The sequence below is a fragment of the Ranitomeya variabilis genome, chromosome 1, assembly GCF_051348905.1.
Source record: "Ranitomeya variabilis isolate aRanVar5 chromosome 1, aRanVar5.hap1, whole genome shotgun sequence".
NCBI lineage: Eukaryota > Metazoa > Chordata > Amphibia > Anura > Dendrobatidae > Ranitomeya > Ranitomeya variabilis.
The window spans coordinates 418328995-418353864 of NC_135232.1; the positions used below are offsets into that span (position 1 = coordinate 418328995).

Consider the following 24870-nt stretch of genomic DNA (forward strand, 5'->3'; position numbering starts at 1 on the left):
GCCCATCTGTCAGGTTGCCCGTAAAACCTGGCCAGATGCACCAAACATACCTGTTAGTACTATGTGCACTAGAGCAATACTCCAGGATTACATCACAGATGACAACCATCTCTGATTGTAAGCTTGCGAGCAGGGCCCTCACTCCTCTTGGTATCTGTTTTAATCTATGTTTTTGTTATGCTGTAATTTCTATTGTATGTATAAGTCACATCTAAAATGTAAAGTGCTGCGGAATATGTCGGTGCTATATAAATAAAATTATTATTATTATTATCTCTGTGATACATACCGCCCATCAACTATGCGTCCGGTAGCCACCTTACATTGTCTACCCAGAGAAGGGATTGATTTTGTTTTGTTTTCCCTTTGTTACTTTCATTTGAATCCTGTGAAGGTTTAGGACAGTTAATAAACCTCAACTTGTTTAAAGAACCCAATGTCTGGGTATACCTGAAGCACTGCCAGAAAGCAAGTGATCCTTACAATGGCTCACAAATAGCACACAAAGAATTAAAAAATATTTTATTAAACTAAATTTTTACTGAATCTCATTACAACCAAAAAACAAAACTGAAAATAAAGATTGTGTGATTAGATGATTTTTATAAGACATCAGTGTGAAAAATACCAAGCAAATAAACAAGCCAACATATTTATTATAATATATCACTGATAATATCAGTCAGTCCAATAACATGCAAAACAAAGGCAACCACCACAACTGTTGCATAAATAGTATGAATGATAACTGACATAGAAATGGACAGCCCAGTTAACAGACTAGTATAGAGGAAAATATTTTTAGTGCGAACAGGTTCTTATAAGGACAGGTGGACAATGATTCACCTGATTTGAATCTGACGGGTTATAGAACCCAAGAAAAACCTTTTCCGACAGACATGCAAGTAGTTAAAGTTACCTAGGGTAAATATCAGTTGGTACACCCCCAGCTTGCACCCAAAGGGCAGTCGTGATGCAAAAACATGCTGAAAGGCGCATTGGCCATCATACATATTATAGGAAAATGTGTCAATTTAATTATTTATTGTTAATAGCCGTGTATGCAAGATTCTGTAGTCCTGGTATTTGTGGAGTCTGGAAAGCTGGGAGTAAAAATGTAAATGTAACTTTTAAAAAAAATAATCTATGAATTTAACATCACATTTATATGAACCCATAAAGATGCCCAAGTCCACCACTGCTTATCTATCTTGATTTCTTGACGTATGTTGAGAAGCTGATCTTCACATAGATAAAGCCTGATTTACTTTCACTAATTAGTCCTTTGTACTTTTGAAAGTATAGTAATTAAAACTTTTAACTTGTTTCCTAGACAAGATGAGAAACAATAAGCATGTTGGCAAATACAATTAGGCTTTAGCATGTAAAATAACACTGATGAAAATTCAGTCAACACTACTTAATACTGTTCTGATGTAATACTTAAATTACTACCAGTGTCTTCAAATATTAGATGGATGGATAATTAACAAATAGATAGATTGATTTATATTTGTAGAAGATAGAATTGTCAAATAATCATATAAAATAATTCAACATGAAAATAATAAATATATTTAGAGATGTACAGCACTTAGTAAAAACTCAGATTTGTTACATATTCTTTGAGCATATATAATGATAGGTCTTTCGGCAGTTCTTGACCTGCCATTTTCCTCTCTTTTGTACTGAAGCACAGTTCCTCCCCTTTTTTGACGGATGAGGCGGACTTATTTTCCAGTTGGTGTACACTGCCTTTTCTCCTTTGCTCCATTCCCATTTGCCAAGGGATACTCGATCATTGAGGCCTTTACATAGAAATAATTAGTTAATATGTTTCTCCCATATTATAAATAGCTCCTGTAATTATTGTCTCTGCATGGTAGTGCTATATGTCTACAAAACATATCACCTTTCCAGGTTTATTGTAAAACTACATGTCATTTCATAAAATACATTGACCAGGCAACTAATATTAGTAGCTCTTTATTAAATATTTTCATGATCAGTGCTGTCTAATGTAGTGTTGACAAAAATAATAATACAGATTTATGGGTCTTCCCACCTTTTTGCTTTAAAATGATGAATAGACACACATTGGCCTATGTCCATGTAGTTTCTGTAGTCCCTTGCCATGGACAAGCTATCCTGCAACCAATAATTGGCAGCTACAGTCATGTGTTATGTTGTGGTATAATTGGTCATACTAGAAGGGAACCATAAACAGTTAGCTTTGGTGTAATAGGATTTTTGATGGGGACACTATATGGGAAAAAAGTATTGAGACACACCTCTTAAACATTGATTTCAGGTTTTTCACTTGGTATTATTGCCACAGCTGTATAAAATCCAGCATCTAGCCATGCAGTGTACCCTTGCTAACATTTGTGAAAGATTGGTTCATTATATGAAGCTCATGGAATTGGATTTTGATGCCGTAATAGGTTACCACAATTAGAACAAATCAGTTCTTGGAATTTAGGAGGTAAGAATTAACACAATCAACTGTGAGTGGTATTATTAAAAAGTGGAAGCATTTAAGAACTACAACTCAGTTATAAAGTGGTAGACCACATAAAGTTACAGAGCAGGGTCACCAGATGCTGAGGCATACAAGTCGCCAATTCTCTGCTGAATTAATAACTGGAGAGTTCCAAACCTCCAGTAGTATTAATCTTAACTCTAAAACTGTGCACCAGGACCTTCATGGCATGGATTTTACATGACTGAATCATGTTTCTCTACCTGCAAGTCTAATGAACAAGTCTGGGTTTGATGAATATCAGGACAACCTTAACTGCCTGACTGAATTGTGCCAACTGCAAAGTTTGGTGGAGAAATGTTGTTTTCAGGGATTGGTCTAGACCTCTTCGTTCTAGTGAAGGGAATTGTAAGTCTTTAGCATACTAAGAAATTTTGGAGAATTGTTTTGGAGAATTTGTGGGAACAGTTTGGGGAAGGCCCTTTTCCAGAATGGCTGCCCCATTGGACAAATCAAGTTTCATGAAGGCATGGTTGAGTGATGATATGGGGTGGAAGAAATTGGCTGGTACTGCACAAAGCCATGACCTCAACTCCATTGTACACCTTTACTTGGAATGAGATTGTGAATTAGGCCCTCCTGTCCAACATCAGTGTCTGGCTTCATAAATCCTGTTCTGCATAAACAGGCAAAAATTCCCACAGAAACACTCCATAATCTTGTAGAAGTATTTCCTAGAAGATTGGAAGCTGTAAAAAAAAAAGCTCCTGTAGTTGTAATGCATGGGTGTCCCAGTACTTTTGTACATAGTATATGCATTTTTGTGAATCCTCTAAATTCATTTTCAAATCTCTTTCTCAGATGAGCTTAAATTATTGTGAAGAAGAATTGTGACAACTGCTTTTAGCATATGAATCACAGTTCTATTAAAATAAATCTAACTTCTGCTAATGTACCTAAGCTAGATCAAGTATGGTCCAGCCGAAAGAAACTCCATACTCCAGATTTTAAAACCAATCATGTGCTTTTAGAGCCTATTTCTTATCTATATAACCTCATCAATTATATTTTTGCATGTGCATTGATACATTTATGATGGAATTAAAAATTGACAAGTGCATCCTCCAGAAAGATGAAGGGTGGGGCCCAAGACACCTGAGTTTACAACTAAAGGTACCTACATGAATCTCTGTTTTTTTTCAGACAGAGTGGTTGAAAAGTTTAATAGAGTGGATGATAGTTCAATGAAAATATTACTAGACAAATGACAATAAAGATATAGTTCAATTACAATCATAGTCAAATTCTCACCTATCCAAAAGGATTTCCTCCCACTAAAGTTCCACAGCCAGTCCATTTGTTCTTTGCTGAAAATGTCTACAAGTCTACCGCTGTATCTGTATTAACACAAAATAAATGTAGGATTAATTTGGTAGGTAGGGCTTCAGCAGAACTCTGTTTCAATGTTTCTATTTAGTTAAAATATGTATGTATTACAATCTGGGTAAAATATTTGAATGTTTTCTAAGAGATAAAAATAAATGTATTAATCCATATCATCATGGGTTTAGGAGGCATCAGCTTCTATAAGAATGTAAATTCTAGATTGGACAGTGATGATTCAGATGTCATATATTTACTTTTTTCCAAATAACTTTCTGTATTTGTGTAGAAGTGTAAGTAGCTGGCTCAGTGCATGAAAAACTCTCATACATTGTCAGATTATGTCATCATTCATAGTAGCTATGGGGTCACCTTGTCAAGTATCTATTTTCGCAGATGATACAAAACTATGTAAGATAGTAATACAAAGGAGGACAGCATTATGTTACAAATGTATCCACATATATTTACCAGTATAGTAGCATTTTCATGTCAAAGGCAACTCGCTAAACAATGCATAATCAAGGAGAAAATCGAGTCTAAATATGCCAATAAAATCTCACCAAAAATGTATTGTTGTAATAAATACAAATAACATACCAAAACAAATTAGATCCAAAGAAATGGACAATTCATACAATACATGGGTTGTAAATCACTGAGTGATTGAATCCACAGGTGTAAAGAATAGGGCCTAAGAAAGGACAGCAGCGCATGTAATCTATTGCAATGAGCCACAGTACATCACATGTCTGTGGCTGAGCATACCTTAGCAAACAAATGTAGAAATCCCTATGTCTCACTACTGCATCCAACATCCATGCAAAATGCTATTTGGTAACAAACAAAAGGGTTAATTACCCATGGTGATGATGTGTCCTGCCTTTACCTTGGTCATGTACCCCGATGCGTGTTTTGCGTTCAAATTGTCACTTCCTCAGGGGGCGTGGCCTAGGTAAGGTATCAGTACGATATAAATATAAATCCGTTCCGGTCATGTGACCGAACAATAGCCTGTAGAAAGCCGCATGTCCACGCATGTGCAAAAACCAGCATCCCGCCATCGCCCCCTCTCCGCCCCCGGTGAACGCCCTTAATCTAATCACCCAAAGGGGACGGCGCCTAGCCCCTCACCATGTGGATATGAACTGCACGACATCGGGAAGAGAAAAAGAGAGGCACGGGACACAAGTGCATTTGCCCAATGCATGTAAGGTGAAAGAAAAAAAAAAGGTGATTGTAATACAATCCAACCAAAACAATATTTTGGAATGCACCCATTGTAAAACAATAAACTAAATAGTAGTATTCAGCAGCATTACTATAAAGTGCATAAGTGCATATAGAAAGTGCAAATGTGCATATTAATGAGCTGCCAATGGTTACAAGCGGCCTGTGCATAAATATGAAATAATAAAGTGACCAATACATCAGATTAAATAATTAAAAGAGGGAACGACGGCGGGACGCTGGTGTATGCGCATGCGTGAACATGTGGCTTTCTACAGAAAAACAGTAGCTCAATTCCAATACAGGGTCACTAGGGGGGTTTCCACTGTATATGCACATCAGGGACTCTCTAAATGCGACATGACTCCCATAGACAATTCCATCAAAGTCTGCTTTCCAAACGTCACTCCTTCCTTTCCGAGCCCTGCCGTGTGCCCAAACAGTAGTTTTCCCCCACATATGGGGTATCAGCGTACTCAGGCGAAATTGCACAACATATTTCTCCTTTTACCCTTGTGAAAATAAAAAAAATGAGGCTAAAAGAACATTTTTGTGGAAAAAAGGTGATTTTTTTTTATTTTCACATCTCAATGTTATAATTTCTGTGAAGCACCTATGGGTTCAAGGTCCTCACCATACATCTACAGAAATTCATTGGGGGGTCAAGGTTCCAAAATAGGGTCACTTGTGGAGAGTTTCCACTGTATAGGCGCATGAGGGGCTCTCCAAATGTAAAATGACCCATGTGAAAAAAAAACAATTTGGGTCTAAAAAAAAATGTTGTGAAAGCAAATTACATGTTCATTTTTTTCTTACACATTGCTTCAGTTCTTGATTGTGGTTTTGAGCACCTTGAGGGGTGCAGTTTTTAGAATGGAGTAACTTTTGAGAATTTTCTAATTCTCTTCAAATGTGATGTGGTCCCTAAAAATAATGGTTTTGTAATTTTTTTGGGAAAAATTAGAAATAGCTGACCAACTTTAACCCTTCTAACTTGCTAACTAAATAAAAATTATGTTCCAAAAATTGTGCTGATTTAAAATAGACATGTGGAAAAATGTAAGGGCATAACAAGTAAAAGTTTGAAAATTGCAAACGTTTCAAAATTTTCACCAAATTTCAGATTTTTTCACAAATAAACGCAAGTCATGTTAAACATTTTTAACATTATCATGAAGAAGAATATGTCACAAAAAAAAAGTCTTAGAATCGGTGAGATCCCTTGAAGCCCAAAAAATTGTAAAATTTGGCCTGGTCATGAAGGTGAAAACAGGCTCGGGATGAAGGAGTTAAAAAAACAAAACTGACCAGTATCGAGGCTTTTCCAACTCTGAAGACACTCTAGGCTTTATAGTATGCAAATTGCCTCTTCAGAGAGAAAAAGGACTTAAACTCTATATCACCACCTGTTGGAAGCAGCGATCCTACAAGTCACAATCAACCCTTTAACGAGTCATGCAATATGACTTAAGGTACCGTCACACTCAGCGACGCTGCAGCGATATAGACAACGAGCCGATCGCTGGAGCGTCGCTGTTTAGGTCGCTGTAGAGATGTCAAACACAGCAGCTCCAGAACGATGCAGGAGCGATCCTGTGATGTAAGGGCTACTCACTTATCGTTCTCACAGGTCGTTAGCTCCATGTAAATCATTGCTGGCATCGTTGCTTTTGCTGTCAAACACGACGATTCACGCCGATCTAACGACCAAATAAAGTTCTGAACTTTCAGCTACGACCAACGATATCGCAGTGGGATCCGGATCGCTGCTGCGTGTCAAACACAACGAGATCGCTATCCAGGACGCTGCAACATCACAGATCGTTGTCGTTCTCATTGTTAAGTCGCTCAGTGTGAAGGTACCTTTAGGATAAAAGCCAAATCAGTATCTCAATTCGCAGACACGGTGTTTCGGTCTGTTGGCCCTCATCAGTGAAAAGCATGAGAACTGATTTGGCTAGGTGAGAGGCTCTGGACTTTATAGTAGGCATCAATGGGATGGCTTAAAACACACCCAGATGTCTTTAAGTGTTTTTGCTTTAAAAATCGCTAGTGGTTTCTTCATTGTTCAACGGAGTTTAAAAAGTTTGGAAAATACCAGTAAAAAAGGAGCCTCAAAAACTATGGAAAAAAGCTAAAAAAAAACCTGCCGACAATGAAAAACATTAAAAGGCACTCAGGAAATGCACAAAAAATGCTAAAACAGATGCTTCAGGCACAAAGGCACCGGTTTTTCCTCAAGTGTCTTCTTATTCTTCTCTTAAAAACTTAGCGAGTTCACCTACAAACTGTACTGCAAGTAAAATTAGTCATCACATACAAAGTCTGAGGTGTGAAACAGAGTCAGCATAAACCATCGGACAGAGTTTGCTACTATGAGCCAAGCATCTAGCTACAGGTGTTCCGTTGATCTAACATCGATTCTCTCAAAGGCTATCAATATGCAGAGTAAGATGGGAATGAAAGCTGGCATGGAGGTGTACACTCTTCAGTGATGAGTCTTTTTTTTACTTAAATGCAATGACAGCCTGAGACTGGTCTGCAGACCATGTGGTTAACACCATGAGGAGTCCTTCATGAGGTGTCACAAAAAGGGGGCTCACTAGGTGAGGTGGAATCTATGCCCAAGGTTCCATTGGACACACGGACCACATACTGTGGTACAGCAGATGGGTGAGACCCGCATAGCAGACAGAATACCATTAGCAAAGGTACTGAAGGCTGCAAACAGACAGGAGACATCCTGAAGACCGCAGACAATGTTACTGTAAGCCACAGGCAGACAGGAGACGTGCTGGAGACCACAGACAGGCTGCAGAGGTACTAAAGGCCACAGGCAGACAAGCAACTGAGGGAATGGAGGCCACAGGCAGCCAAATTGTGTACAAAACTCCATAGTAACTAGAAAGTCAGAATACGATTAAAGACACAGGTGGACAGGACATATCCTGGTAGCCGCAAGCAGACACACTGCAAAACTCCAGAGTGACTAGAAAATCTGAATACCATGGAAGCCAGAGGAGGACAGGAGATGTCCTTGAGACCGCAGACAGGTAGCAGTGGTACTGAAAGTCACAGACAGGTAACTCAGGGACTGGAAACCATAGGCAGCAACCCAAAAGACAGAAGACAGGAACTGTGCACAGACAAACTAAAAAAGTGTCACTAGAAAGTCTTAAAGGGGTTGTCCACTACTAAGACAACTCCAATCTGAATATTTCCCCCCCCCCGGAAAATAAAAACCCTTATACTTACCTCCTATACTGGCACCATTCCAGTGGTGTTGGCACTCGCATTCCAGGGGCTCATGTGTGGTTGCTATTACACGTGAGCCCTACGCTCAATCAGCACTGGCATCGCTGTCCCCGCTGTCCCTGCCTTTAGATGTATTAGTAATCAAGAAGAAGTCAGCGGCCATTCACCGCTCTCAGTTCTTTTTTTTTTTTTTAAACAATGATTTTATTGGATTATAACAAATATTACATGTGATTGCATGTTGAAGATACAGAGAAAAGTCCACATCAAATATAATAAGAATATAGTGGATTACATGTCTGTGTATTAATGGTAGAATGAGAATCAAAATAATATCAACACAACATAAACTTTAGAAACTGTGAATTAAAACTTGCAGGATTTAATTAAAAAAGAGATCATCCAAAGTCGGCTTAATGAGAGACCATTTACCCCATCTTGCCTGGAACCGCTCCTCTGTTGAATGAAGGGTGTAATGGATTTTTTCATACGTTTGTTGGTTATCTACAAACATGATCAAGATCTTGATGTCAGGAACAAGCTTACTCTTCCAACCCTTCGCTATGTGAAAAGCCGCAGACATCAAGATATTGCATATAAAAAATGTGTTAGTTTTAAATTGTGACATATTGAGGAAGAGCAGCGCCAAGGACGGGTCAGGGGCAACAGCATTATCATGAATTAGTGAGATTATTTTAAAGATATCTCTCCAGAAGAGTGAAAGCTTAGGACAGGACCAGAAAACATGTAGAATGTTGGCTTGTAGGTTACAATCCCTCCAGCAAACGCCTGATTCTCCTTTGTAGAAGTGTTTGAGCCTAGAGGGTGTCATATAATACCTATGTATCAGTTTAAAATGAGACTCAATGATGTTGGTACATTTAGAGGATCTGTTTGGGAGCCTGAGGGCTATCTCCCATTGGGATGGGGTAATTAGGGTATTTAAACTAGTCTCCCACTTTTCGAAACAACCTGTATCGTTAAATATCAATTTTTTTGTCAACATATTATAAAAAGAGGCTAGGCAACTTTTGTTGTTGGGAGAGGGATTATTGAGGAAATTCAAAATGGATTGATTTATTAGTATTGGTTTAGACGAAGTCCAAGCCATCTTCCTATATTCCTCCTTGAGAAGGTGGAAAAGCATAAAATCTGAGTGTGGTAGTTTAAATCTTTCTCTAATTATATTAAATGGGGCCAATTTATTATTCTCAAACAGATCCTCCACGTATTTTATTTTTTGAGTCGACCAGTTTATAAATAAATGTCTCAAAGAAGGTCTCACTGGAAGCAAGAAGGGTGTCTTCAGCTCTGCTATCGAGTGGGGGAAAGAGCTGTGTTTTTTAGAACAGAGGTGTAACCAACTTTTTAGTGAAGCTTGTAGAATGGGGTCTGAAATAAGACTTAAATCTCTCGGATTGGAGAGGAGGCTTCTTAAAAGCAAAAGAGGTTCACCATTCGGCATCTGTTGTCTCTCCATTTTTGCCCAGTCTGGACTATCACTGATGTTGAACCATTTCTTAGTTTGATCTAGAAGGGTTGCGTGGTAGTAAGCCGACAGATCCGGAAGGGCCACACCACCTTTTTCTCTTGCCTTTACAAGTGTATTTTTTTTTACCCTAGGTCTCTTTCCATTCCACACAAATCGATTTAACTGTTGGGAGAATCTGGTCAGGATGTGAGGAGCAAGAGGGACCGGGATGCAACGGTAGAAATATAAGACCTTGGGTAAGTACAACATCTTATAGAGTATAATTCTCCCAAGCCATGAGGGTGCCAATGTCGTAGCTCTTTTCATTTTTTGCTCTAAATCGCCAAGAAGCCAGTCCGCGTTGACTAGAGAAATTTTATTTATGTTTTTTGTTAAGAGGATACCTAAATAGGTAATCTTGGTACAGTTCCAGTTCAGCGCAAACTGCTGTCTCAACGAGAAGGCTACTAATGGATTTAATGACATGGAGAGAACATTAGTTTTACTCAGATTTACTTTATAGTATGAGACAAGTCCAAACTCGGCCAGCAGTCTCCAAACCTCCTTAAGGGAGTCATAGGGATCGGTGAGTGTCAAAATAATGTCATCAGCATATAAATTTAATTTAAATTTATTGTTGCCCCAAGTGATGCCCTTTATATTTTCTGATTCTCTGATGACCTGGGCCAATGGTTCTATACTAAGAATAAAAATCAGAAGGGACAGGGGGCATCCCTGTCTAGTGCCATTTGTTATAATAAATCTGTCTGATTGTGTGTTGTTGACTACTACTGTGGCGGAAGGACATGAGTACAAGGTCTTCACACTTGTAATAAAGGAGGTACTAAAGTTCATCCTTCGAAGAACATCGAACGCGAATTCCCAATTTAATCTGTCAAAAGCTTTTTCCGCGTCGAGTGTAACAAACAGACTGGGAATCCGCGTCCGACTACAATGAGACATAAGGTGAATTAGTTTTCTAGTACTATCGGCCGTTTGCCGGCCCTTTATAAAACCCACTTGGTCTGAATGAACAATTTCCGGTAATATGTCCTGTATCCTAACAGCTATCATTTTTGCATATAATTTTATATCTGCATTGAGCAGGGAAATGGGTCTGTAGTTTTCTAATTTACTTGGGTCTTTGTCAGGCTTTGGGATAACAGTTATCTGGGCTCGTAGCATGTCCTCTCTGCATTTCCCATTTTGTCTTATGTATTCTAAGGCCTTAGTCAAATATGGGGTGAGTATTTTTTGGTAATGTTGATAATATTCGTTAGGAAGGCCGTCGGGACCAGGTGTCTTATTTTTACTAGTTTTTTTTATAGTTCTAGATACTTCCTCTTCTGTGAAAGGAATATCCAGAGATTCCTTTTGTTCCTCAGAGAGGGCTTTGATGTTTATTTTGTCCAAGAATTTTTTAATGTCTAATTTAGTGGGGACAACAAAGTCTTTATGGTCTTTTAGGTTATATAATTTTTTATAAAAAATTTCAAATTCTTTAGCTATGTCTTTTGGCTTGTAAACTACTTTACCTAAGGGGAGGGATATTTTATCTATTGACTTCCGGGCATGTATGGGTTTAAATTTGTTTGCCATAATTTTAGAGGGTTTATTGTTATTGGTGAAGTAACCTGCCTTTAGAATTAATCTTTTTCTCTCATATTGAGAAATGAGTAGTTTTCTCAATTCTATTCTCGCTAGGTTTAATTCGTTGAATTTGTTAAAGGTGGGGTCTAACTGTGCGTTTCTTTCTAATTTATCAATATTATCAATAAGTTCTGATTGTTTTGCATTCCTTAGCCTTTTTAGTTTGGCCCCTAGTTGTATCATTGCTCCTCTTATTGTACACTTATGAGCCAACCAGAGTATCTCAGGGCAGATGTCTTTGGTATCGTTTAATTTAAAATAGTCTTTCAAAGCAAGCTCAATCAAGTCTGAGTTTTCTTTAGTATTGATAAGAAATTTGTTCATCTTCCAGTTAAACATAGTGATCTCTTTTGTTGGCATACGTAACGTTAATAAAATTGGGGCATGGTCTGACCAAGTTATGGGACCTGTGTGGAAGTTTAAATACGAGTCTACTAAGGACAGACTAGTTAGAATATAATCTATTCTACTGAAAGATTTATGTTGAGGGGAAAAATGCGTATATTCCCTAGAGGAAGCATTTAATAGTCTACAACTATCGTGCAGACCTGTCCCCTTAAGCCAGTGTTTTAGGTTTCTTGTTTTGTGAAAAGAAAGTGTTACTGAGCTGTCTAGTAGGGGGTCTACAATTAAATTAAAATCTCCTTTCCATATTACATGCCCTATGCTGAAGGATTCTAGTTTTCTTTTGAAGCTGTTTAGGAACCCTATCTGTCTAGTATTGGGGACATAGGTATTGACTATGGTAATGGAATTACCCCCAACAGTACCAGATATGGCTAAATATCTTCCCCCTGGGTCTTGAAGGACAGCAGTTTGTATAAATTGTAAGTCCGCATGGAGGGCGATCGCCACCCTCGCTTTTTTTTTTGTACTATTGGCGAAGAAAATTGTTGGGTATTTCTTATGTTTAAATCTGCCGTTATCTTCATTCAGAAGATGGGTCTCTTGTAGCATAATAATATCAGCTTTAAGGCCAATAGCCTCTCTCCATACTGTGAATCTCTTGTATGGGAGATTTAGGCCATTTACATTGTAGGACAATATTTTTAAATCCATATACGATAGTGTATAGAAAAATGCATGAAATATACAACAGTGACCAAACAAATATGACTACCAAAAACCCGACTAGTAGGTACCCATAAAACATTCTGATACCCGCTCAATGAGTTTTGAAACATTGACTCCTGGAAAGACGAGTCCCACAACAATTTATAACCGCAAGGATGATCTCCGTGAAGTGTACCTGCATAAAAGTAAACAGTAATAAACGCATAGAAATTTGTACAAAATTGAAGAAGCACACTGAAGAGTGTGGGGCTAAGAGAGCGGCAGCTCATTTAGCAGGTGGGGGTAACAAATTGGCCAAATAATCAGGTTGACCTATGCAATTTAGTTATCTCCTGCGAAAGACATGCACCGTGGAGAGATGTTTTGCAGGCTCTCTGGCGTTTTCCCTGCGAACTGGGCCCTGGATGGGGGGTAACCCAAGATCCTGCATAAATCTCTCCGCATTTCTGGCATCTGTGAGGGCGAAGGTAACACCGTCTCTCATTACTAGGAGTTTTGTGGGAAATCCCCATTTGTATAGGACCTTGTTCTTTCTCAAGTGGTCTGTTACATTGAATAGATCCCTTCTTTTTTGTAGCGTGGCTCTAGAGAAGTCTGCAAAAATTTTTACTCTCTCATAGGGTTTAGACAGTGGGGTTTGTCTACTTCTCCTCAGGATCTCTTCCTTTACAGTAAAATAGTGAAAAAAAGCTATCACATCTCGAGGAGCCTTTTCCGGGGCATATTTTGATTTTGGGAGACGGTGAATTCTCTCGATTAGCAGATCTTCTCTAGAGGCACGAGGAAGTATAGTTTTTAGTATATTAACAGTGTGATCATTTAGGTCTTTGTCCTTTATGCTTTCAGGAATTCCACGAAATTTAAGATTATTTCTGCGACTCCTGTCTTCATGCTCTATTTGTCTGGATTTGAGGAAGACTACCTCTTCTTCCAGAGCATAGTGAGAGTCTATGAGTAGATTATGAGATGTGACTAATTCGCCCATTTTTTTTTCCAGGTGATCCACTCTGTCACCCAGCTCATCAATGTTTTTTTGTAGGGCTTGCCTGTCTGAGTAGAGTTTGTCCTGGAAGGATTGTGCAAGTATGCAAATCATATCTTTAATAAATTTCTCTGAGGCATTGGATGAGGAAGCCTCCACAGCATATAATGCTTTCAGTAAATCCGGGTTAGATTGAGCATTAGCTTGTGCATTAGTCTGCCAGGTCGAATAAGAGATATTGGGTGACTTAGCTCGTGGAGAGGTGTCATTAGAAGAATGGATTGGTAAATCTTTATTGCATTCTATTAATTCCTCCTGGTGCTGAATGGATGTAAGTGACTGCACATTCACTGCCGCTATTATGGGTGAAAGCGGTAGATCCGAGATTAAAGACACATCTGGGCAAGAAGATGATGCTCTGATCGGGGATAGGAGGGTGTTGGGCAGGCTGCGAAGGTGTTCAGACATGATGGGAAAAGTCTTTTTTGTTGATGAGCGCAGAACGCGGACGAGACCACTTTCTATGTCATTGTATGGTGCGAGCGCATTGATCTTGGGGGACCGCGACCGATCGCGTGATCTCGGGCGGGAGTGCGCAGCCTGTGTCGGGTTGATGATTTTAGGCTGAGAAACGCTGGTTTTGTCTCTCTGCATCGCGGCGCTTATGTGGGGGGACTCTCTGTGGACACGGGCGCTAGAAATCAGGTGCTCCCGCAGAGATTTCGCCATATAGCGGGGCGAGCTAGTGGAGTATCCGGGCTTGCCACTTCCGTGATGGCGGGTCTCGCGGCCGGCACTGCTCTCGCGGGAACTCTGCTTATAGCTCGGACTGCTTACTTTCTGGGCTTTAAAAGTACTTGCCTTAGCTTTTGAGTCCTCGAGCTTCTCCCGGTCTGCCGCTCCTTTGTTGTTGGCTTTGAAGTCTGCATGTCGCTTGGTCTGAGACTGCATTGGAGAGGGGGGACTTCCTTTCTCTGCCCTGGAATCTCGACCGGCGCCATCTTGGTGTCCCTGGCCCAGGTTTGGGCAAGCAGGCTTTTCCATTTTTGAGGTATTTTTTTTGTCTTTGTGCATCTCTGCTGTGTTCCTATCGACTCTACAGACGTTCCTATTGTTTTAATTGTAGAAATCCGGTGCATATGCTTGTTGTATTCGCTAGCATAGGCCACCTGGGATGGGAGCTCACTATCCTGACGTCCTCTCGGTAGTAGCGCTGGCCACGCCCCCCACCGCTCTCAGTTCTTGATTACGTATAAATCGCTGACTGGCTGCAGGGCTCACATGTTATAACAACTGTACGTGAGCCCCTGGAATGCGAGTGCCAATACAGCTGGAACAGCGCTGGCACCATAGGTGAGTGTAAGTGTTTTTATTTTCATGGGGGCAAACATTCAGATCAACAAGGGGTTGACCTAGTAGTGAACAACCTCTGTAATACCTAGACACAGGTATGAGTCTTGGGTGGGCTTATATAGGCTAAGGAAGATCGACACATGGGAGCACGCCAGGCTACTTGTGAAGTTCAGCGGACCGGGGTGTAAGGAACAGAGCCCAGACCCAAGACATGCGTGTAACACAAGGAAATATGTCAACACAGCAAAACCATGCCTCATGCTATTATGAGTAGCCTGCTTGGCCTAAATGTGCTACTGTGGCCTGCAGTGTCTCTGGACTTGTCTCCTATCAAGCACATCTGGGAAATCATTCATCAACAATTCCAAAGGGAGCTGCCAACAGTGGATCTCAATGATTTGTGTGCCCAAATGCAATCAGAGTGGTAAAACATTCCTCAGACAACCATTAATAACGTCAGGGATAGCATGTCAAGGAGTGTATGAGTTGGTATTTGGTAAATTTTGTTTCCTTTTTTTCATCACATGTGTTATGATCCGGTGGCCTTGGAGCCGCATGAGACCTTCTCTGGAGAAGGTGGTACCTGTACAGACCGCAACCCTAAACTGACACCGCAACTAGAAGTAGCTGTGGGGTGTACCTAACACATCCTAGACACCTCGACACAGCCGGAGGACTAAATAACCCTATAGATGGAAATGGGAATTCTATCTTGCCTCAGAGCAGAAACCCCAAAGGATAGGCAGCCCCCACAAATATTGACGGTGAATATAAGAGTAAAGACACACACAGGCTGAAAACAGGATTTAGCAAAAGAGGCACTTCTAACTAAATAGTAAAGGATAGGACAGAGTACTAAGCGGTCAGTATTAAAACTCTGAAAATATCCACAGCAGAAAATACAAAAATTCCACATCTAACTAAAGACATAGAATGTATATCTGCATCTCCAGAGAATCCAGCATGACTGAAAAAATCCAAACAAGTCTAAGCTGGACAAGAAAAAACAATAAATTGTTCTGAACTGAAAAGCACACTGCATGTGTGCTGCAGGAAAATTAACCAGACACTTATCTTGGCTGAATTGGCAGCAGAGCAGAAGGAACCAGACAGGGATGTAAACCCTCCAAGAACAATGGACAACTGGCACTGACTAATGAATCCAACACACCTAAATACCGAATAGAGCTGCAATCAGCAGAAACACCTGCCCTGGATTACAACCCAGAGACAACTGCACTATCACAAACAACCACCGGAGAGAGCCCAAGAGCAGAATTCACAACAGTACCCCCCCTTGAAGAGGGGTCACCGAACCCTCACCAGAGCCCCCAGGGCGATCAGGACGAGCCAGATGAAAGGCACGGACCAAATCAGCAGCATGGACATCAGAGGTAAAAACCCAAGAATTATCCTCCTGGCCATAACCCTTCCATTTGAGAAGATACTGAAGCTTCCGCCTTGAAAAACGAGAATCCAAAATCTTCTCAACCACATACTCCAACTCCCCATCAACCAACACAGGGGCAGGAGGATCAACAGAGGGAACAACGGGCACCTGTTGTGAATTCTGCTCTTGGGCTCCCTCCGGTGGTTATAAGTGGTAGTGCTGCTGTCTTTGGATCGCAGTATTCATCAGGTGTGTCCACTTATTGCAATTCTGACTGGGCTATTTAGTCTTGCTTGACCCTTTAGTCAGTGCCAGTTGTCCATTGTTCCTGGAGGATTCACATCTCTGCCTGGTCTCTCCTGCTTTGCTGTTCATTTCTACAAAGATAAGTTCTGGCCTTGTTTTTTGCAGTCCACATGCTGTGGGCCTTATTGTTCAGTTCTTTTTCATGTTTTGTCTTGTCCAGCTTGGTCTGTATAAGGATTTGTTCAGCCAAGCTGGTATCTCTGGAGATGCAGATATACCCTCCATATCTTTAGTTAGATGTGGAGATTTTGTATTTTCTGTGGTGGATATTTTTAGTGTGTTAATACTGACCGCATAGTACTCTGTCCTATCCTTTCTATTTAGCTAGAAGCGGCCTCCTTTGCTAAATCCTGATTTCAGTCTGCGTATGTTATTTCCCTCTCCTCTCACAGTCAATATTTGTGGGGGGCTGTCTATCCTTTGGGGATTTTCTCTGAGGCAAGATAGTTTTCCCTTTTCTATCTCTAGGGGTATTTAGTCCTCCGGCTGTGTCGAGATGTCTAGGGAGTGTTAGGTACATTCCACGGCTACTTCTAGTTGTGGTGTTAAGTTCAGGGTCTGCGGTCAGTACAGGTACCACCTTCTCCAGAGTACGTCTCATGCTGCTCCTAGGCCACCAGATCATAACAGTACAACTGGCCCACAATGAGTTAATCGCATCTCAGAAGAAGGGAAGGAAAGTGCTGAGCCATTTTTTTTTCTGTAGTCTGTTGTGTTTTTTTTTCCCTCTTTACCTCTGGGTGGCTCAGGAGTTTGGCGCTGGCATGGATGTTCAGGGATTGGCTTCTCGTGTGGATCAACTTGCTGCTAGAGTACAGGGTATTTCTGATTATATCGTTCAGACTCCGGTTTTAGAGCCTAGAATTCCAACTCCTGATTTGTTTTTTGGGGACAGGTCCAAATTTTTGAGCTTTAAAAATAACTGTAAACTGTTTTTTGCTCTGAAACCCCGTTCCTCTGGTGATCCCATCCAGCAGGTTAAAATTGTCATATCTCTGCTGCGTGGTGACCCCCAGGATTGGGCATTTGCCCTGGAACCTGGGAATCCAGCTTTGCTTAATGTAGACACCTTTTTCCAGGCGCTTGGCTTATTGTATGATGAACCTAATTCAGTGGATCATGCTGAGAAGACCTTGTTGGCCCTGTGTCAGGGTCAAGAAGCGGCAGAATCTTATTGCCAGAAATTTAGAAAATGGTCTGTGCTGACTAAATGGAATGAGGATGCCTTGGCGGCAATTTTCAGAAATTTTCAGGTCTTTCTGAATCCGTTAAAGATGTTATGGTGGGGTTCCCCACGCCTGCTGGTCTGAGTGATTCTATGTCTCTGGCCATTCAGATTGATCGGCGCTTGCGCGAGCGCAGAGTTGTGCACACTATGGCGTTGTCTTCCGAGCGGAGCCCTGAGCCTATGCAGTGTGATAGGATTGTGTCTAGAGCTGAACGACAAGGGTTCAGACGTCAGAATAGGTTGTATTTTTACTGCGGCGATTCTGCTCATGTTATTTCTGATTGCGCTAAGCGTATCAAGAGAATCGCTAGTTCCGTTACCATCAGTACTGTACAACCTAAATTTCTGTTATCTGTGACCCTGATCTGCTCATTATCGTCATTTTCTGTCATGGCATTTGTGGATTCAGGTGCCGCTTTAAACTTAATGGACTCAGAATTTGCCAGACGTTGTGGTTTCCCCTTGCAGCCTTTACAGAGTCCTATTCCTTTGAGGGGCATTGATGCTACACCGTTGGCAAAAAATAATCCCCAGTTTTGGACACAGGGGAACATGTGTATGGCACCAGCCCATCAGGAAGATTGTCGTTTTCTGGTGTTGCATAATTTGCATGATGCTATTGTGCTGGGTTTTCCATGGTTGCAGGTGCATAATCCGGTGTTGGATTGGAAATCTATGTCTGTGACTAGTTGGGGTTGTCAGGGGGTTCATAATGACGTTCCTTTGATGTCAATTTCCTCCTCCCCCTCTTCTGAAATTCCTGAGTTTTTGTCAGATTTCCAGGATGTATTCGATGAGCCCAAATCCAGTTCCCTTCCACCGCATAGGGACTGTGATTGTGCTATTGACTTGATTCCAGGCTGTAAGTTCCCTAAGGGCCGACTTTTCAACCTGTCTGCGCCTGAACATACCGCCATGCGGAGTTATGTTAAGGAGTCTTTGGAGAAGGGGCATATTCGGCCATCTTCTTCACCGTTGGGAGCGGGATTCTTTTTTGTTGCTAAGAAGGATGGCTCCTTAAGACCCTGTATTGATTATCGCCTCTTGAATAAGATCATGGTCAAGTTTCAATACCCTTTACCTTTGCTTTCGGATTTACCTTTGCTTTCGGATTTGTTTGCTAGGATTAAGGGGGCTAGTTGGTTTACTAAGATTGACCTTCGGGGGGCATATAATCTTGTTCGTATTAAGCAGGGGGATGAATGGAAAACTGCGTTTAATACGCCCGAAGGCCATTTTGAATACCTGAAATAACATGAGAAGCATCGCCACAATAAAAACACAACCTATTCTGACGTCTGAATCCTTTTTTTTCTGCTCTAGACAGAATCCTATCACACTGCATAGGCTCAGGCATCTGCTCTGAGGACAACGCCACAGCGCGCACAGCTCTGCGCTCACGCAAGCACCGATCAATCTGAATGGCCAGAGACATAGAATCACTTAGACCGACAGGCGTGGGAAACCCCACCATAACATCTTTAATGGATTCAGAAAGACCCTTTCTGAAAATTGCCGCCAAAGCATCATCATTCCATTTAGTCAGCACAGACCATTTTCTAAATTTCTGACAATACAATTCTGCCGCCTCTTGACCCTGAGACAGGGCCAACAAGGTCTTCTCCGCTTGATCCACAGAATTTGGTTCATCATATAATAATCCTAGAGCCTGAAAAAAGGCGTCTACATTAAGCAAGGCCAGATTCCCAGATTCCAGGGAAAATGCCCAATCCTGAGGATCGCCACGCAGCAGGGAGATGACAATTTTAACCTGCTGAATGGGATCACCAGAGGAATGAGGTTTCAGAGCAAAAAACAGTTTGCATTTGTTTTTAAAACTCAAAAATTTGGACCTGTCCCCAAAAAACAAATCAGGAGTAGGAATCCTAGGCTCTAAAACCGGAGTCTGAACAATATAATCTGCAATACCCTGTATTCTAGCAGCAAGCTGGTCTACACGAGAAGCTAATCCCTGAACATCCATACTAGCACAAGACTCCACAGTCACCCAGAGGAAAAGAGGGAAGGAGAGACAAAGCAGACTACAGAAAAAAAATGGCTCAACACCCTTCTTCCGAGATGCATTTAACTCATTGTTGGCCAGTTGTACTGTTATGATCCGGTGGCCTTGGAGCCGCATGAGACCTTCTCTGGAGAAGGTGGTACCTGTACAGACCGCAACCCTAAACTGACACCGCAACTAGAAGTAGCCGTGGGGTGTACCTAACACATCCTAGACACCTCGACACAGCCGGAGGACTAAATAACCCTATAGATGGAAATGGGAATTCTATCTTGCCTCAGAGCAGAAACCCCAAAGGATAGGCAGCCCCCCACAAATATTGACGGTGAATATAAGAGTAAAGACACACACAGGCTGAAAACAGGATTTAGCAAAAGAGGCACTTCTAACTAAATAGTAAAGGATAGGACAGAGTACTAAGCGGTCAGTATTAAAACTCTGAAAATATCCACAGCAGAAAATACAAAAATTCCACATCTAACTAAAGACATAGAATGTACTGTATATCTGCATCTCCAGAGAATCCAGCATGACTGAAAAAATCCAAACAAGTCTAAGCTGGACAAGACAAAACAATAAATTGTTCTGAACTGAAAAGCACACTGCATGTGTGCTGCAGGAAAATTAACCAGACACTTATCTTGGCTGAATTGGCAGCAGAGCAGAAGGAACCAGACAGGGATGTAAACCCTCCAAGAACAATGGACAACTGGCACTGACTAATGAATCCAGCACACCTAAATACCGAATAGAGCTGCAATCAGCAGAAACACCTGCCCTGGATTACAACCCAGAGACAACTGCACTATCACAAACAACCACCGGAGGGAGCCCAAGAGCAGAATTCACAACACCCATGTCTATCGATCTGGTGATTTCCATAACTCCATGACTTTTCATTCTTGATATTTAAATTTCAATGTTGAGGAGTGTTTGTACTGTAATACTCAAGTATTGCACTAGAAACTAAATATTACATCCTCCTATTAAGCCCAGTTACAGTAGCAGCAACAGGGTCTTGAGTCTTTTTGCTTAACAGAAAACTCATAGTGTAAATCAACCGATTTAAAATCTGCAGGATTAATTTGTGATGGGAATATCCAGGGCTGCCATTAGGAATTTCAGGGCCCCATATTGGCAAAATTTTCGGGGCCCCCTTGAGACTCCGCCCAGGCTCCCCCCCTGCGCCGCCTCCACCCCTCAAACTGTCCACAGTCCCACCGCTCTCTCTTGGAAAAACTCCACTTCTCACCAATCACACATTAACAGTTTCCATCACCAGATCACACATATAGCCAGCAGCTTTTGTTTTGGCCACAAGATTTTTCTAATCTGCCACTACCACAAGGTAGACTCTTTTGGCCGGGCCCTAGTCTACGCTAACCTATTAAAAATTTGTTAAAATATGCAATACAATTTAGGTATATTTTTATTTATTTTTCAATTTTAAAAATGACCAATAATATCACATCCATAGGGACAAATACCACCACATTATGACCAGACACCATATTACCACCACATAGTGACCTATAATACCACATACAAGGAACAAATACCACCACACCATGTCCAGATCACATATTACCACCACAGTGACCGAATAATAGCACATACGAGGAGCAAATACCACTGCACCATGTCAAGATCATATATTACCACCACATGGTGACCAATAATAGCACATACAGGGAACAAATATCACCGCACCATGACGAGTCCACATATTACCACCACATGGTGACAAATAATACCACATACAGGGAACAAATACCACCACACCATAACCAGACCACATACTACCACCACCACAGTGACCGAATAATAGCACATACAAGGGACAAATACCGCCACACCATGGCCAGACAACATATTACCACCACATAGTGACTGAATACTATAATACTGATCATTAATAAAAAAACACAATACTATCACCAAAAGTGCCATTATACACAGGAGATCTGTACTTAGTATGCAGTGCCTGTGTACAGGTAATACAGTGATCACTGGTGACATTATACACAGGACCTCTGTATATCGTGCCAGTATACAAATAATACAGTGATCACCAGTGACATTATACACAGGAGCTCAGTATATAGTGCCAGTGTACAGGTAATACAGTGATCCCTAGTGACATTGTACATAGGAACTCTGTATATAGTGTATAGGTAACACACTGACTCATCAGTGACATCTCTAGGTGAAGACCTTCAGCTTCGCTTTTCATCTTAATCCAGCACAGACCCCCATCACGTCTTCCAGCCAGGACTCGTCTCTGCAGGAAATAACACAGTTACCTAGAGGTCTGCTTGCAGAACACATTATTTTTCCCAACTTCTACACTACACCAGTTGAAGAAAAAAGGCGACATAGTGTCGCGCTGCACAGTAACAGGACCGCCCCCCCATTTAAAACAGTATCCTCAAAAAATAAAATAAATACATCACTGCAGTAATAATATCCCTTAATTAGTCTCTATGGTAATAATATCCCCCATCCTGGCCCTGTGTATCTCATTCCTGGCTTAAACCATATGTGTTCCCATTCTGCCCTCATGAGTATCCATCCTGCCCCATCTGTCCCATGATCCTGCCCCATCTGTCCCATGATCCTGCTCCATCTGTCCCCATGATCCTGCCCTATCTGTCCCTATGATCCTGACCCATCTGTCCCCATGATCCTGCCCCATCTGTCCCATGATCCTGACCCATATGTCCCATGATCCTGACTCATTTGTCCCATGATCCTACCGCCCCATCTGTCTCCATCGTATCCATCCTTCACCATGATCCTGCCCCATCTGTCTCCATCCTGCCCCATCTGTCTCCATCTTGCCCCACGTCTCACATCCTGCCCTCCGTGTCTCACATCCTGTCCCCCGTGTCTCACATCCTGCCCCCCGTGTCTCACATCCTGCCCCCCTGTGTCTCACATTCTGCCCCTGTGTCTCACATTCTGCCCCGTGTCTCATATTCTGCCACCCTGTGTCTCACATTCTGCCCCTGTGTCTCACATCCTGCCCCCCGTGTCTCACATCCTGCCCACCGTGTCTCACATCCTTCCCCCCTGTGTCTCACATTCTGCCTTCTGTGTCTCACATTCTGCCCCCTGTGTCTCACATTCTGCCCCGTGTCTCACATTCTGCCCCAGTGTCTCACATTCTGCCCTGTGTCTCACAATCTTCCCCCTGTGTCTCACATTCTGCCCCGTGTCTCACATTCCCCCATGTCTCACATTCTGCCCCGTGTCTCACATTCTTCCCCGTGTCTCCATCCTACCCTGTGTTGTTTTCATTCCTGCCCCGTGTGTTGTTTCCATTCCTGCCTCCTGTGTCTCCATTCCTGCCCCCTTTGTTTTCATTCCTGCCCCCTGTGTTTCCATTCCTGCCCGCCATGTCTCACATTCTGCCCCCTGTGTCTCACATTCCCCTCCCCCGTATCTCCCATCCTGCCTCCATGTCTCCATTCTGCCCCAGCTTGCTGCCGTCAGTAAAAATTTAAAAAAAACCTTTTTTCCATACCTGGCCACGCTCCAGCGCCGACGTCCATCCAGGCATTTCAGCGCAGACTTGCCAGAGAATGACAATGACGACATCAGCTGCCAGCCTCCGATTGGCTGGTGGCTTTAACTACTGCCTTGCGGGTCCACACAGGCCCACAAGGCAATAGAGTAACTGAACCTGCTTCTCGGACGCAGGCTCAGTTACTGTACCGTCAGCCCCCTCTGCCTACCGGGCCCCATATGCCAGTCAGGGCAGTAATGCCCTGATGGCAGCCCTGTGCACAGTGCACACAGTGTGAGGATTCACAATTTTGCAGTCACATAGAGTGACTGCAGACTTGTGGTTTTAGACCGGACAACCCCTTTTAACCACCACTTTTTAGTTGTATCTTCAGTCATCCCATGTGCTGATACTGTCCTATAAACACCTATAAAATATAGTGTTTATTCATTTTACCTCCCACATTTAATGCAAACAAATATAATTAATCAGTAGGCATAATATGGTAAAAATGGTTAATTTTTATCTCAACAATATTTAAGAAATGCTGAAACTATAACCCTCTTTACGATCATAGAACTGGTATATTTGAGCATTTTTCTGCACAGGGTACATGTATTATATGTGAATCAGAAAATAGTCGTCTTACTGTTCCTGACATAACCGAGCTGCCATGATCCATGTGGCCTTCTGCTCAGTGATATGTTTGTAGCATCTGCTGTCATGTGGAGTCCAGCCAAATGGACATTTTGTTGCCTGAAATATATACAATTTATAATTAATAGAAAAATGGCTTTTTTCCAGGATATGAGCTCAACTACTTGCCTGAGAACAGATAAATAACAGAGAAACCACAAAATGGAAACTGCTTTAATGTGACATATTGTGTTTAGCTGGGGATGCTACTCCAGGAAAATACCTTTAATTACTAGAAATCGTGCACTATAAGTGAAGAAAACAGACAAACAACAAACTCTGAAAGTGACAACATGATAAGATGTTTTAGAATAATCATTTCTTTCAGTTGAGAAATTAAACTCATTGTAAGGCCATTTTCACTGCTCCATGTTAAGTCGCCAAGTGTGGGACCCACGCCAAGTCTGTACTTAGGATGATGTGTGAGTCCGGCCTCAAATTCAGATTTATAGATACATTAGTTTTCATTTGGGACATAGGAGCTAGAGAGAAACAGTACTGCTTGGTACTCCTTACATCATATTAACATCATGTTTGGAGCTTACGTTTGGTCTACACACCAGGAAAAGCTCCCAAACTATATAGCAAATATATTCATAGAGCTCCAGTTCTGGTCTTGATCTGGCTCTCCTCTTACGATCGTTATCCTCCTTCCCTGCTTAAAATGGCAGAACAAAGCACTGTGGTGTGCCTGCGCTGGCTTTACCTATGGGCACTCTTTAGCTTTTCCCCACATATGCGTACTACAGTACTTTGCCCTCAGAAGGCAGCGAGAAGTTCACCTGCGCATGAGTGAGATGGGGAACACTGTGTGGATGACGTAGGACACATCATCCACA

The 24870-nt window shown here is 41.7% G+C and overlaps 1 protein-coding gene across 1 annotated transcript in view; it reads right to left on the minus strand.

Moving 5' to 3' along the window:
• Nucleotides 1–810: 810 nt before the first annotated feature.
• The window catches only part of FREM1 (FRAS1 related extracellular matrix 1), a 364890-nt gene continuing 340830 nt past the window's right edge, over nucleotides 811–24870 (minus strand). The window contains exons 35-37 of the mRNA XM_077249240.1: nucleotides 23985–24091; nucleotides 3794–3879; nucleotides 811–1808 (exon numbers count right to left, since the gene is read on the minus strand). Coding sequence (XP_077105355.1) covers nucleotides 1615–1808; nucleotides 3794–3879; nucleotides 23985–24091 — 387 coding nt within the window. The 3' untranslated portion in view covers nucleotides 811–1614. The remainder of the gene's footprint in view (nucleotides 1809–3793; nucleotides 3880–23984; nucleotides 24092–24870) is intronic.